Source organism: Loxodonta africana, chromosome 18 (assembly GCF_030014295.1).
Source record: "Loxodonta africana isolate mLoxAfr1 chromosome 18, mLoxAfr1.hap2, whole genome shotgun sequence".
Lineage (NCBI taxonomy): Eukaryota > Metazoa > Chordata > Mammalia > Proboscidea > Elephantidae > Loxodonta > Loxodonta africana.
Genome location: NC_087359.1, coordinates 33562991 through 33578953, shown reverse-complemented (window position 1 = coordinate 33578953; position 15963 = coordinate 33562991). Strand labels below are relative to the sequence as shown.

General features: G+C 47.7%; 1 protein-coding gene across 2 annotated transcripts; it reads left to right on the top strand.

The window, feature by feature from the left end:
* Positions 1-1583: 1583 nt before the first annotated feature.
* On the top strand, positions 1584-10866 carry LOC100673883 (amine oxidase [copper-containing] 3-like). Of its 2 annotated transcripts, none has more exons than XM_064270284.1 (4): positions 1584-3711; positions 6542-6745; positions 8212-8342; positions 8607-10866. In XM_064270284.1, the coding sequence occupies exons 1-4, from the start codon at positions 1965-1967 to the stop codon at positions 8880-8882; spliced, it is 2358 nt and encodes a 785-aa protein (XP_064126354.1). In that variant the 5' UTR covers positions 1584-1964; the 3' UTR covers positions 8883-10866. The 2 variants fall into 2 exon arrangements, with proteins under 2 accessions (XP_064126354.1, XP_064126353.1); XM_064270283.1 differs by having other exon boundaries at positions 6542-6827; positions 8213-8342.
* The last annotated feature ends 5097 nt before the right edge of the window (positions 10867-15963 follow it).

The window sequence follows — 15963 nt, the reverse complement described above, 5'->3', positions numbered from 1 at the left end:
AGAGCCAGAAAGCAAATGTGGCTTCTTTGCCTCCTCTTTGCTTGTATATCTCTCAGGGAAATGTTAAGCCTCTGTCAATGTTTGTCTGTCTTCTTCTCCTAGAAAAGGGGACAGGGAGAAACGACAGGGGAGGAGGTGACTGTTTGCTGGAAGCCCAGGCCAGGATAGGAGGTAAAGTGCAGGATACAGAGGTTTTGGATCCTGCTCAGCTTCTGACCAGAGGGAGATCATATCCTGGGATCCCAGACTCTGTGGAAGCTTTGGCTATCCTCTAGCCCGCCCCCAGCCCAGGCTCACACCCCAGGACCAATGGAACAGTGGATGGGGTGAGCCAGTGAGCTGGAGAAAAACAAGTTCCAAAGAACAGGGCCAAAGACTTCAGCAAGGAACACAGGCCAGCGATGGCTGTACGGATTTATAATACAGCCTGGGCTGGAAGCAAAAAGTTTGCTCTTGGCTACTAACCTAAAGGCTGGAGGTTCAAAGCCACCCAGCACTGTGGAAGAAAGGCCTGGCAATCTGCTTCTGTAAAGATTACAGCCAAGAAAATCCCATGGAGCAGTTTGACTCTGTAACACATGGGGTTGCCATGAGTAGGAATCAACTTGACAGCAATGGGTTTTGTTTTTTGTTTTTTTACTCCTACAGCTTTAAAGAACAAGGGAGAGGGAAACCTGTTGCATTTCCGTTATCAAAACACAGTCAGTTGCATAAACATTTCTGGATACCCTGACCCTTTTGGTATCGATTTACCTGGCTTAGCTCAGCCAGGTTTCCAAGTATCTCTCTGTCTTCCGGGAATTACTACCCTGCCTAAAACACGCACCATATGAGGCTTCATGCTCTTATCTCTGCTACTCGCCCCTCCATGTCCCCATCTCACATCAAATACTCTGATCTTTTGGCTGTGCCTGCCCATGCCAAGCTGTTTCAAGTTTCCATACCTTCCACTTCTGTCCCCTTTGACCACAACATCCTTCTTCTTCTCTGCCAGGCTAATGCATTCTGTCTTCAAAGGCAGCTCAAAGCTCTCTTCCTGGGGAGGTCTTCCTGGACGTGTCCAGGCTGTTGAGGGAAGCATGTCCCTTCTCTGCAACCTCAGTCTCTCCCAGTTCCCCTTGGGACCTGGCTGCCCAAATGACTGTGGCCTCCTGTCACCAGCAGAGAAGCTACCCAGTCATCAACTGTGAGGAATGGAGGTGGCTTTGCTCTCTGCCTCTTCAATACCCTGGAAGAGGGTTTCCTGGAGTTGTGGGCTGTAGGGCTGCTAGGCTACCCCTACAGCCAGTTTCCCAGCCCCAGCTGACCTCTGACATGGCCTATGAGTCCTATGCAAGGGGGAGAGGTGAGGGTCTCACCCCTTCCCCACCGCTGCCGCAATGAAATGGCCAGCTTCTCACTTGCTCTACATCCTGCATCCTCCCTCCATGTGGTGCAGGGGACTCAGGGCCTCCCCAGTGTGATCTGGCTCAACCCTCAAGCCCCCAGGCCTCCCCAGGTGCCTTTTATTCTCCTAACTTTCAAGCTTCCCTTGGGCAGATTGGTAGAATTCTGGTTGATGGAGGCGGAGCAGAGCCTGGAGGGGGTCACAGGCCAGAGGGAGGAAGGAAGCCAACTGAAGTGTGTGAGTGGGTGGGTTTTGCCTGCAGCCTTGCACCCAGGGCAAAGGGTTCGTTTGGAGGGTGGAGGAAGAAGAGCCAAGGACAGTCCCTTTCTGCCCCCATCGCTTCTCCTTCCTCTTGCCTATGTCAGCTGTGTTATCTTCAAAACCACCCCTCCCCAATCCATTACCCAACCCTCACCCAGAGTGTGTTGTTTGATTTGGGACAGGAAGACAGAAGTTCGTGTGGGCCACTTAGAGTTCAGGCTCCTATCTCGGCCCCACCCCCTCAGTCAGGGCTGATCCCTGGCCCCCTCCAGCCCCACTCCACCCAGCCCTCTGCCCTTGGCCAATTGTCTTCACCATGACCCATCATGCCTCTGCCTGGCTACACCACACAGAGACTGGGACCCTCCAACCAGAGAAAGGCACCCAGCTCCTGTCTGTTCATTTTTATATCTCCTGTTCTGCATTCAGAATCAAGAACCCGACGATTGGCCAGGGACTTCTAGCCATGGAGGTCTTCATTATTTTGACCCTGTTTAGTGCTCTGGTGACAGGCACGCATGGAGGTGGGACTGGGAGTGAGGGTGAGGGAGACAGAGGGTGTAAACCCAGCCTGTATCCCCGCTGCCCATCCGAATCCCCCAGTGCCCAGCCCTGGACCCAGCCTGGCCAGAGCCAGCTCTTTGCAGACCTGAGCCGAGAGGAACTGACTGCTGTGATAAGCTTTCTGACTCAGCACCTGGGCCCTGGGCTGGTGGATGCAGCTCAGGCCCAGCCCTCGGACAACTGTGTCTTCTCAGTGGAGTTGCATCTGCCCCCCAAGGTGGCAGCCCTGGCCCACCTGGACAGAAGGAGCCCCCCACCTGCCCGGGAGGCATTGGCCATCATCTTCTTTGGTGCACAAGCCCAGCCCAACGTGAGTGAGTTGGTGGTGGGGCCACTGCCCCACCCATCCTATGTGCGGGATGTGACCGTCGAACGTTACGGAGGGCCCCTGCCCTACCACCGACGGCCTGTGCTGGCCCGAGAGTACCTGGACATAGACCACATGATCTTCAACAGAGAGCTGCCCCAGGCTGCTGGGCTTCTCCACCACTGTTGCTTCTACAAACCCAAAGGAAGAAATTTGGTGACAATGAACACAGCTCCCCGTGGTCTCCAGTCAGGGGACCGGGCCACCTGGTTTGGCCTCTACTACAACATCTCAGGGTCTGGAATATTCCTGCACCCTGTGGGCTTGGAGCTGCTGGTGGACCACAAGGCTCTGGACCCTGCCCACTGGACCATCCAGAAGGTATTCTACCAAGGCCGCTATTATGACAGTCTGGCCCAGCTGGAGGACCAGTTTGAGGCAGGCCTGGTGAATGTCATAACGATCCCAGATAATGGCACTGGTGGGGCCTGGTCCCTCAAGTCCCAGGTGCCCCCCGGTCCCTCTCCCCCTCTGCAGTTCTACCCCCATGGTCCCCGCTTCAGTGTCCAGGGGAGTCGGGTGTCCTCCTCATTGTGGACTTTCTCCTTTGGTCTTGGAGCTTTCAGCGGCCCAAGGATCTTTGATGTTCGCTTCCAGGGGGAGAGGGTTGCCTATGAAGTCAGCGTCCAGGAAGCCTTGGCTGTCTATGGTGGCAATTCTCCTTCTGCTCTGCGAGGCCGATACACAGATAGTGGCTTTGGGTTGGGCCACTTCTCCACGCCCCTGACCCGTGGGGTGGACTGCCCCTACCTGGCCACCTATGTGGACTGGCACTTCCTTTTGGAGTCCCAGGCCCCCAAGACACTACGCGATGCCTTTTGTGTATTTGAACAGAACCAGGGCCTCCCCCTGCGGCGACACCACTCCGATTTATACTCTCACTACTTTGGGGGCCTCACGGAGACAGTGCTGATTGTCAGGTCTGTGTCCACCATGCTCAACTACGACTATGTGTGGGATATGGTCTTCCACCCCAATGGGGCCATCGAAATCAAGTTCCATGCCACGGGCTACATCAGCTCAGTGTTCCTTTTTGGTGCAGCCCGGAGGTACGGGAACCAAGTTGGGGAGCACACACTGGGCACCGTTCACACTCACAGCGCCCACTTCAAGGTGGATCTGGACATAGCAGGTAAGACATCCTGGCAGACAAGGGTGCCAGAGGAGGGAGCTGAAGACTTGTCTTTGTTGGCTTTGAGTTTTATGTAGGTATCCAGGATAGGAAGATTTGAGCAGGAGTATGTGGTTTTGGATTTTCATACCTCCACTTTTGCTGGATGAGAGAGTAAAAGTATACGAAGTATAAGTGAATGTCGTCCTCAGAGGCTTTCGTGATTAGCAGGTCAGTTATTCTTTCTTAAAAGAAAAAATCTTCCATACTTACAACATATATCTGTAATTACAGAGTTTGTTTTATTGTATAGTACATGTAAATAAACTCGGCTGCTAACCAAAAGGTCAGCAGTCTGAATTCACCAGCTGTTCCTTGGAAACCCTGTGAGGCCATTCTACTCTGTCCTGTAGGGTCGCTATAAGTCAGAATTGACTTGACAGCAATGGATTTGGTTTGATTTTTTTGATTATACATAAATAGGAGTCCCTGGGTGGTGCAATGGTTAACACTCTCAGCTGCTAACTTCAATGGTGGTGGTTCGAATCCACGCAGAGACACCTTAGAGGAAAAGCCTGACCTTCTAGTTCTGAAAATCAGCCATTGAACACCCTGTGGAACACAGTTCTACTCTGACACACATGGGGTCACCCTGAGTTGGAATTGACAGCAACCGATGTAACTGAGATGTATAAATATAAAATACTGATATACATGTGGCATCATAATGTACATAGTTTCGTCATGTCTGTTTTCTCACACAATGATGTATCATTCATTCAAGCAACAAGTATTTACTGAATGCATACTGTATGCCAGGCACTCCAGTAACACAATTTATCAGCAGAAACAACGGCCCTGACCTCAGGAGACTTACATTCTGATGAAGGAGAGGGAAGCCCTTGTGGAGCTCCTGTAGAAATGCATTGGGTAGAAACAATTCTATGCTTACCCTCTCTGTACCCGTTTACTCTAGTGTAAAAGTGACATAACCATGTCTTCCTCATAGGGTTGTGGTGAGAACTAATGATGACCACTTTAAAAACACTTTTTCCTTTGGAATATTTTTCAACTTACGAAAGTTTCAAAAATAGTGCAGAGAGTTCCCATAAACCCTCTACCTAGTCCTTCTAATGTTAATATCTTATACATAATCAGAGTACAATGATCAAAGCCAGGATATTAACCTTATTACAGTACTATTAACTAAGCATTGGACTTTACTCAAATTTCATTAGTTCTTCCACTAATGTGTTTTTTCTGTTCCAGGATCCAATCCAGGATTCCACATTGCATTTAGCTGTCATGTCTCCTTACCCATTGCCATTGAGCTGGTTCCACCAATCTGTGACAGCTCCTTAGGCTTCCTTGTCTTTTCTGACCGCGACACTTTTGAAGGTTACTCATCAGTTGTTTCCCAATTTGAGTTTCTCTGATGTTTTCTCATGATTGGATTGCGATCATGCATTTTTGGACAAGAATGCCAAAAGAGATCTTATTCTATTCTTAGTGCATCCTGTCAAGGGGTACAAGACGTCAATATGCCTTATTTTACTAGTGATATTAGCCTTGAGCACTTGGGTAAGGTGATGTCTTCCAGGTTTTTCTACTATAAATAGATTAATAAATATCTTGGGGAAATACCTTGACACTATGCAATTATCCTGAAAACTCTTAGTCTTTGTCACCTGAGGGTGGGAACCCTGGAGTGGATTAGGCACAGTGAAGCCACAAGAAGAAGCTAAGGGCTTGCTTAATCAACCTCTGCTCTCTCCTGGTCCCCGGAAGGTGTGGGGGGAGCTGCCAGCATGTTTGGATTTATTGCTCTTTGATCTCAGGTCACTTAATTTGACTCCTAACATGGGACTTGGTAGAAACCCTAGTGGCACAATGGTTAAGAGCTACAGCTGCTAACCAAAAGGTCTGCAGTTTGAATCCGCCAGGTGCTCCTTGGAAACAATATGGGGCAGTTCTACTCTGTCCTATGGGGTTGCTATGCGTCGGAATCGACTTGACGGCAATGGGGTATGGGACTTGGTTAGATGCTAATAAAATCATTCAAAACTCCCAATGTTCAGGGAACAGACTGTGCCTTTGGGTCTGCTCCCAGCTCTCTGCCAAACCCCAGACTACAGGAGATACCTTCAAGCCCCCACACCCTGCGGTGTGGGGGCCAGGGTGTGGTTTTCATCTCCTTTGACCCCCATGTCAGTGTCTGTGTGCTAATGTGTGGGCAGCAGAGAGCTGTACTAATACCCTGCTTCCCAGCACTGCCACAACATGAACCTTGTGCCCTTAGTGACCAACCAGGGCACACTATTTAAATTCTCTAAGCCTCAGTTTTCCCATCTGTAAAATGGGGACAACTGTAGCTCCTCCTTCATAGAGAGCCAATGTGGGTAAAGGACTCGCATGTGCTAGTACAGAGCCCCTCCGGTTTCACTAATGCTGTCTGCCGCTGTTGCTTGTTATTCTCCTGATAGGGCTCTTCTGGCAATGCCAGAGGGCTTCAGATGTGGGGGGCGGAGCCCTCTTCAGGTCAGAAAGAGCCTGCACATGGCCTGCTAGGCTGCTCCAATTTCAGGTAAGCTACCCTCCCTTGTGGCTCCTCAGCAGGAGAGGCCCAGTCACAAGGCACCCAGGGTTATTATAGGAGAGGACATCAGGGGAAAGACCCTCCCCCAAATCTCCAGATTGGGGATATTTTAGAAAGAGCCGAGGGAAGCAGGGGGCTCACTCAATACTGTGCTTCTCTTCAATTGAAGCTGGGTGGGGGCAGAGTCCAGAGGGAGCAGGTAGACTGCATGACCGGCCTTTCCTCTCTCCCTCCCCCCGCCCCTCTCTCCCACAGGACTGGAGAACTGGGTCTGGGCTGAGGACATGGCCTTTGTCCCCACTGCGGTGACCTGGAGCCCCCAGCACCAGATACAGAGGCTGCAGGTGACCCGGAAGCTGCTGGAGACCGAGGAGCAGGCCGCCTTCCCCCTGGGAGGGGCGGCCCCTCGCTACCTGTACCTGGCCAGCAACCACAGCAACAAGTGGGGTCACCCACGGGGCTATCGCATCCAAGTGCTTAGCTTTGCTGGGGAGCCGCTGCCCCAGAGCAGCTCCATGGAGAGAGCCTTTAGTTGGGGCAGGTGAGCAAGGTGGGTATTGGAGAGGGTCTAGGGGAGGTAGGCTATAAAAAGGGCCCCACAATGCTGGGAACCCAGGTTTCCCCACTCCCCAATGAGTACATGTGCATATACACACCCACACACATACACAAACACACACACAAATTACTGTGGCCACAACCTTTAGCCACTCAAAATAAAGCCTATTGGACTGACAGATGGATGACTGGAGAGCTACCTATTGAAGCAAATTTAGTAAAATGTTAACGGTAGTAGAATCTCTAGGTTTTGGGTATATGGGTACCCACTGTACAATTCTTTCAACTTTTCTGTATGTTTAAAATGTTCATAATGAGTATTGCTGGGAAGGGACAAAGAGTAAGAGGGGGCAGACCTGAGGACATACTCCCTAAAATCCAGGCATGTGAGACACTGAAATTGACCTAGGATGGAAAATCAGGCCACATCTGTATACATGGAGCTGGGCCGGATTGACACCAGGCTTGGTTCTGGGTGGGTGTGTGACGCTTCTACCTGAAGCCTGAGTGATGGACTGACTGATGTGCAAGGGACAGGAGATTGACCAAATTCAGGAACTCTACAGTAGTGCGTGTGTGTGTTTGTGGTGGGGGAGGGGTGAGAGAGAAGAATGAGAGTGAGAGCAAGAGAGAGAACTGGACAGAGAATGATAAAGAGGCTTGATAAGCCAAGACCTTTGGGCTCATTTCACTTTTCAGTGTCAGCTTCAGACAGTAGGACAACATCTTAGTTATCGAGTGCTGCTATAACAGAAATACCACAAGCAGATAGCTTTAACAAACAAATTTATTCTCTCACAGTTTAGGAGGTTAGAAGTCTGAATTCAGGGTGCCAGCTCTAGGGGAAGGCTTTCTCTCTCTGTTAGCTCTGGAGGCAAGTCCTTGTCTCTTCAGTTTCTGCTTCCTGGTTCTTTGGAGATCTGCATGAGTCTTGCCATCTAGCTTCCCCTAGGTCTAGGAGGGTCTCACTGCAGGGACCCCAAGTCCAAAGGATGCACTCCACTCCCAGCTCTTCTTTCTTGGTGGTAATGAAGTCCCTCTCCTCTCTGCTCACTTCTCTCTCATTCAATCTCTGGTAAGATAAAAGATGTGACTTGAGTAAGGGTGGCAACTAAAGTAAGGGTGGTGAAGGCTGTGACTCAAGAAGCACCCCACACTGATTGTGCCTCATTAAAATATAAAGGTTAGGATTTACAACACGTCACAAAATGGAGGATAATTACATCAGATCATAAAATGGAGGACAACCACACAATACCAGGAATCATGACCTAGCCAAATGACACATTTTTTTTTGGCGGGGGAGACACAATTCAGTTCATAACAGGCACATTGATGACCTTGTGGATCAATCAAAACCCACTGTAGGTACCAACTGGCTGTGACCCAGAGGAAGGAGGAGGAGCCCAGTAGCACCAGCATCTACAATTTAAATGACCCTTGGACCCCAATTGTGGACTTCACAGACTTCATCAACAATGAGACCATTGCAGGGAAGGTCATTGGAATGGACTAGCAGAGATAGGGTGGGGGGCTTGAAGCAGGGAGAGCAAGGAGCAGCCACTTCGGTCTCTCCCAAACCAGAATCCTTCTGGGTCTTTAGAACTACTAAGAAAGAATGCTGTATGATTTTATATTTTTTTGGCGAAATTATGGAAGGTTAGGCTGGTAAACTGAATCCTTATATGCAAGGCTACTGGAGGCGGCAGGACATGTCCTTAGCAAAGCCAGACCTCTGACCCTCTTCCTTCTCCCCTGCTAGGACTTGGTGGCCTGGGTGACAGCTGGCTTCCTGCATATCCCACATGCCGAGGACATTCCCAACACGGTGACTGTGGGCAATGGTGTAGGCTTCTTCCTTCGACCCTACAACTTCTTTGATGAGGACCCCTCCTTCAACTCTGCCGACTCCATCTACTTCCGGGGGGACCAGGATGCGGGGGCCTGTGAGGTCAACCCCCTGGCTTGCCTCCGTCAGACTGCTGCCTGTGCGTCGGACCTCCCTGCCTTCTCCCACGGGGGCTTCTCTCACAGCTAGTTGATCCCTGGGATGGGGAGTCTTGTCAGGGACCCCAGGGCCAGGGTGTGACAGAGATAATCTCATTCATCTGCCCAAGAGACTTATGTGTCCTTTTTTTATTTGACAAGTTCTTCCATACCCCTGCCACATGTTAGGCCCCTTTTCATTCTATAGTAATAATCATAGTAATAAATAAAATTGCCTTCATAGTCCTGTCATGGTGGATGAGGGGCTCTCTCTGGTCCCACATAGCTCCCACTGCCAGTCCCAAGAGACCAGCATTCGGTCTTTGCGTTTCATAAAACTATGTCTATTCAAGAAACGGAGATGGATGTAGGTTAAAATGGGAATGGGTTTGGAGAAAGGACTGGGGCCAGGAACCAGGTGGAGATGAGAGTGAGGAGGATTGTGCAGCCCCTTCTGGCCTCTCCATCTACTTTGCTCCATCTATCTTGAAGCAAAGAAGATTTCATTCATTCATTCATCAAACATTTCTGGGGCTGTTCCTGAATGCCATATTTGCACTGACACACTAAAGTATCATAATATCCTTGCCCTTGAGGAGCTCAGAATCTGTACTGGAGGAAGGCCTTTCGGTAAACGATTAAAATGCATTGCAATAAGAGCTATGACAGATGAAAGGCATACAGAGCAGGAGCCTTCAAACACCTGTGGGTGTCTGGGAGGGCTTTATGGAGGCAGTGAAAATTATTTGTGCATGTGTTTAATTTTATTAATTTATTCATATGAATAGGTAACACATTCACATGTTCAAAATCCTACACGTACAAAAAGGTACATATCTGGTGATGGTTGCACACCTCTGTGAATGTACTTAAAACCAATGAATTGTATGCTTTAAATGGGTGAATAATACGTTATGTGAAATATATCTCAAACAGCTTTTTTTTTCTAATTTTTATTGTGCTTTAAGTGAAAGTTTACAAATCAAGTTAGTCTCTCACACAAAAACCCATATACACCTTGCTACACGCTCCCAATTTCTCTCCCCCTAATGAGACAGCCTGCTCTCCCCTCCACTTTCTCTTTTTGTGTCCATTTCACCAGCTTCAACCAAACAGCTTTTTAATCAATCCATAAGGGTACACGTCTCTCCATCCCACTTCTGCCTGCTGGTCTCCAAGCTCTGCTCCCTGAAGTCAACCGATATTATGAATTTATTGTATATTTTTGTTGTTGATGTTGTTAGGAGTGGGGAGTAAAATTTGAAGTGGTTAAGGAGTTGAATTTAGTCTAGTGGGGAAGTGGGGAGCAGTGTTCCTGGCAGAGATATGGGCACAAAGGCTGTGGTCCTGTAGTATGTTCAGGAACAGTGAGTGCTGGCACATGGAATGGGGTGGTGGAATGGTAGGAGGTGAAGATGGAAAGGTTAAATGGGGTCAGAATGAGCAGAGCCTCGGATACCATGTGGAGCCGTCTGGACTTTATTCTTAAGCTGCAATAAGTCAAATCTTTAAGTTGTATTCTCTTTTTTCACATAACATTCCATCATAACCATTTTTACAGGTTGCCGTGTAACCCTCAAAAGGATGATTTTTAGAGGATAAGTGGTACTCTAAGTTGATAGTAAACTAATCATTTCCCCTTGGGCAACAGGTTGGTTCCAAATTGCTGTCAAGTGGAAGAATGACCCCCATTGGATCTTGGCTTTGGACAATGGCTTTTACGTGGTAGACTCACAGACTCGGAGCTAAAAGGGTCTTAGGGATTCATCTGGAGTCCATCCTTAGGTCTTCTATCACCTTGAGAAAGGTATCTGAATCACTCAAAAGATTTTTAGACTTTGGTAGTTTTTGCTGACTCTGGAAGGTCCTTCCTCAGACCTACTTGCTACACATCAAAAGAACTATTTGAAAACATTCAGGTCCAGCTGTGCTCTCTCCATCTTTTGACTTAGAAAAGTGCCCAACCACCCTCTTGCTGTACTTGGTCAAATGACAACCAAATGTCTGGGGTGGAGCACTCTGGAGACTCAAGAGAAGGAGACATTTGGGGCTGCCTACAGCAATGCTGAGGTGCCATCTCATTTTCAGTGAGGGACTCTGACCACTGGACACTACACTAGGGACAGTTAACTTTCAAAAGTGTCAGATATGGCCCACTATGCTAGGGACTAGGGGGACAGTGAGTGCTAGGCAGTCACCATCCATTGCCTGGCTTGGCCTAGGGAAGATTCTGCTGGAACAAGAAACCATCTCTGGTGACCTCTTGCTCTTGGAGGTGGGGGCCAGCCCAGGTCCCTCCACTTGGCCCTCATCTTCATCCCTTAGGGCTTCCTCCTTACCCAGACTGTCTGGCCTCAGCTGCCTTGTAGCTGCCACAAGGACCTCATTGAATGGAGGAAAATAGATAGTAGCCTTTTCAAGGGGGGCTCGGTTCTCAAACACCTTCCCACTGTATGTCTCACACTCCTTGACCTTATACCCGTGGCCAGAGTATGAGGAGGGACTTGCCCTTTCCTAAGGTCCCCCCCAGGGGACATGATGTCCCAGTCTCTTCCACTCCTCCCATGAAAATGCGGAATCCAGGAGAATGGAGACTACTCGGGATCAGGTGATTTCCACCTGTTGCCTCATTCATCTATTCCTGACACCAACTCTTGTACAGCAGATATTAATACTCCCCATTTTATAGATGAAGAAATGAAGATGCAAAAGGACAAGGTAACTTCCCCAATAAGTCACCTGGCTGGTTGGTCAGCGATGGGGCTGGGATTGACCCCAGGTTATACCTCACTGCCGTCCGTCTCCTGTATCGCTGCTCCTGTTCACTGCCTGCTAGGACTGTTTTAAGAATTAAAGTAACACTTGAAAAGCACTTGGCACCTGATCCATATTAAGCAACCCTCTAAGAGCAAAATCAACACTTGGTGGACTGGAGCTAAAATATGCAAAGGTGCCTTAAAGCAAAGGCTCTCAACCTTGACTATATATTGAAATTACTAGGGGAGATTTTAAAACTCAATACCCAGGCTGCACCTTAGACCAGGGCTTCGAACTGAATTGTTCCAGTTCAAACCCCTGCTGAGAATTTGAATTTCTAACAAGTTCCCAGGTGATGTTTATGCTGCTCCTTAGGGACCAATTCTGAGAACGACTAGTAGAATCAAAACCCAAGCCTGTTGCTGTGCAGCCAATTCCAACTCATAGCGACCCTATAGGACAGAAAAGAACTGCCCCGTAGGGTTTCCAAGAAGTCCCTGGTGGATTTGAACCACTGACCTTTTGGTTAGTAGCCAAGCTTTTAACCACTATGCCACCATGGCTCCACTGGTAGAACAGTGGTGGTTCTCAAAATTTATTATACAGAAGGAACACCTGGGGATCTTGCTAAAATGTAGATTCTGATTCAGTATATCTGGGGGTAGAAAGGCAAATTCTCAGCAGGGGTTCAAGCCAGAATGAACCTGCTCGAAGCCCTGCCTCAGACCAATAAAATCAGGATCTCAAGGGGTGAGATCAAGAACTGATGGTACTAAGAAAACCAAAGACACAGGGAAAATACTAGCCCAAAGGAGTAAAAGACCAAATGAACAAGAGACTCCACCAGCCTGAGACCAGAAGAACTAGATGGTGCCTGGCTACAACCAATGACCGCCCTGACAGAGAACATAACAGAGAATTCCAGACAGAGCAGGATAAAAATGTAGAACAGAATTTAAATTCATATAAAAAGACCAGACTTAATGGTCTGACAGAGACTGGAGGAATCCCTGAAACTATGCCCCTGGATGCTCTGTCAACTCAGAGCTGAAACCCACTCTTCAGACAAAGATTACAAAGGACTATAAAACAAAAAATAATACACGTGAGGAATGTGCTTCTTAGTTCAACCAAATATTCGAGACCAAATGGGCTTCTCCTGTCCAAAAGCAGGATGAGAAGGCAGGAACGGACAGGAACTGGTCAAATGGACACAGGGAACATGGGGTAGAAAGGAGGATTGTGCCACCCCATTGTGGGGATTGCAACCAATGTCGTAAAAGAATACATGTACAAATTTTTTAATGAAAAATTAACTTGGGCTGTAAACTTTCACCTAAAGCACAATAACAGAAACAAACAAAAAACCAACGGTACTGAGGAAGAAGTCCAAGCTGCACTGAAGACATGGGCAAAAAACCAGACTCCAGGAACTGACAGAATACCAACTGAGATGTTTCAGCAAATGGATGAAACACCGAAAGCTCTCACTCATCTACCCCAAGAAATTTGGAAGACAGCTACTTAGCCAACTGTCCAGGAAAGATCCACATTTGTGCCCATTCCAAAGAAAGATGATCCAATAGAACGCAGAAATTATCAAACAGTATCATTAATATCACATGCAAATAAAATTTTGCTGAAGATCATTCAAAAGCGGTTGCAGCAGTACATCAACAGGGAGCTGCCAGATATTCAAGATGGACTCAGAAGTCGTGGAACCAGGGATATCACTGCTGATGTCGGATGGATCCTGGCTGAAAGCAGAGAACACCAGAATGGTGTTTACCTGTGTTTTATTGGCTATGCAAAGGCATTCGACTGAGCAGATCATAAAAAATTATGGATAACATTGGAAGAATGAGAATTCCAGAACACTTAATTGTGCTTATGAGGAACCTGTACATAGATCAAGAGGCAGTCGTTTGAACAGAACAAGGAGATACTGCGTGGTTTAAAGTCAGGAAGCATGTGCGACAGAGTTGTATCCTTTCACCATACTTACTCAATCTGTATGCTGAGCAAATAATCTGAGAAGCTGAACTATATGAAGAACGCGCATCAGGATTGGAGGAAGACTCATTAACAACCTGCGTTATGCAGATGACACAACCTTGCTTGCTGAAAAGAAGAGGACTTGAAGTACTTAATAACGAAGATCAAAGACTACAGCCTTCAGTATGGATTACACCTCGACATAAAAAAAAAAATCCTTACAACTGGATCAGTAAGCAACATCATGATAATAAACGGAGAAAATTGAAGTTGTCAAGGATTTTATTTTACTTGGATCCACAATCAGAGTCCATGGAAGCAGCGGTCAAGAAATCAAACAAGGTACTGCATTGGACAAATCTGCTGCAAAAGACCTCTTTGAAGTGTTAAAAAGCAAAGATGTCACTCTGAGGACAAGGGGTGCCTGACACAAGCAATGGTGTTTTCAATTGCCTCGTATTCATGTGAAAGCTGGACAATGAATAAGGAAGACCAAAGAAGAATTGACACCTTTGAATTATGGTATTTGAAAAGAATATTGAATATACCATGGACTACCAAAAGGATGAACAAATCAGTCTTGGATAAAGTACAGCCAGAGTGCTCCTTAGAAGCAAGGATGGCAAGACTTTGTCTCACGTACTTTGGACATGTTATCAGGAGGGACAAGTTCCTGAAGAAGGACATCATGCTTAGTAAAGTAGAGGGTCAGCAAAAAAGAGGAAGACCCTCAACAAGATGGACTGACACAGTTGCTGTAACAATGGGCTCAAGCATAACAATGATTATGAGGATGGTACAGAACCTGGCAGTGTTTTGTTCTGTTGTACACGGGGTCGGTATGAGTCAGAACCAACTCGATGGAACCTAACAACAACAGGGGTGAGGTTCAGGCATTAGCAGCTTTTAAATCTTCCCAGGTAATTCTAATATGTAACCCAGGTTGCAAAACCTCTGGATTTTTTGTAGGAGGAGCCTGTCAGGTGAGATTGACCAGTCTAAGATAAAGAATATGCCCATCAAAGGTGCAGAAAAGTGGCATTACAGAGCCTGCCCTGGCAGTGAAAATCCAACCATGGCTGGAGCAGAGGAGGTGGCCCAAGGCCAGGACATGTCCAGCCCTGGGGCAGGTATCTCCCTATTAGCCATGTGGATGGAGACCCCAGGCCCTATCAAACCTATCTCAGGACCAGCTGCTGATTCTGATTCCCAGCTCAACAGACCAGCTCCCCATCCCACATTTCAGTCATGAGAAGAAAATCAGCAAATCAGTTATATCTCTTTTTGTAAATGAACGAATTGGCATTTTACTTTTGCTATGACAGTTACTATAGATCAGTAGATTGGCCTTCAGGAAAGACTTGGGCAAATCTAAATCTTTCCTAAAAGACAAGTCCCCATTGGCAAGTTGATGAAGCCAGTTTCTGATCCAGGCCCTCCTTTGGACTGTGGCAGATTCACGAAGACACCGTCCTGAGGTGTCCTTGCCAGACTCCCAGGGTGCACCAGCCAAGCCACAAACTTCGCATCTAACTTTCTCCCCTCCCCGTCCTGTATTTTTTGTCCTTGACCAACTGCCTCTTATAAATCTTCAGAGCTCCCCATTCTCTGCAGTGCATGTGTGGTCATTCACAAACTAGGACCCGCCCACCCTGCCATCCTGATGCCCTGCCCTCCAGACACCCCAGACCACCTGCCGTTCTCAAACAGGCCTCTCCCACCCCTTGCGCCTCTGCCCACGTGCTCCCCTCCCTTTGGCACGCTGCTCTCCCTCTTCTTCCCTTCCTCACCTGGTGACATCTTATTCATCCTCTGAAGCCCAAATCAAGTAGCACCCCCTCCACTTTTTCCTGAGCAAAACTAAGTGCTTGTTCTCCCTATAGGCAGACTCTATTTTTTTTTTTTTTTTTTGCAATTGTGCTTTAGGTGGATGTTACAGAGCAAATTAGTTTCTCATTAAATAATTAATACACAGATTGTTTTGTGACATTGGTTGCCAACCCCGTGATGTGTCAACAGTTTCACCTTCTGGACCTTGGGTTCCCCATTTGCATTCATTCAGGTTTTCTGCTACTTCCTGCCTCTCGTCTTTGCCTTTGGGCTGGTGTGCCCATTCGGTCTCATACATGTGGTTGAACTACATGTGTTATTTGTTTTATAGGCCTGTGTAATCTTTGGCCGAAGGGTAAATTTCAGGAGTGACTTCAGTACTGACCTAAAAGGGTGTTGGGGGCTATACTCTTGGGGTGTCTCCAGTCTCTGTCAGACCAGTAAGTCTGGTCTTTTCTTGTAAGTTTAAATTTTGGACAGAACTCTACTTTGGAGGCTCACACCCTAAACTCTAGTTCATGGTCTGTTCATATCCTCCCCTCACTCCCTGA

Excerpts from the sequence above, each read along its gene's own strand:
- LOC100673883 (XM_064270283.1), top strand. The coding sequence starts at position 1,965 with ATGACCCATCATGCCTCTGCCTGGCTACACCACACAGAGACTGGGACC. Across the intron at positions 3,712-6,541 it reads GGTGGATCTGGACATAGCAG|GACTGGAGAACTGGGTCTGG; the intron begins GTAAGACATCCT and ends TCTCTCCCACAG. Across the intron at positions 8,343-8,606 it reads ATGAGACCATTGCAGGGAAG|GACTTGGTGGCCTGGGTGAC; the intron begins GTCATTGGAATG and ends CTCCCCTGCTAG.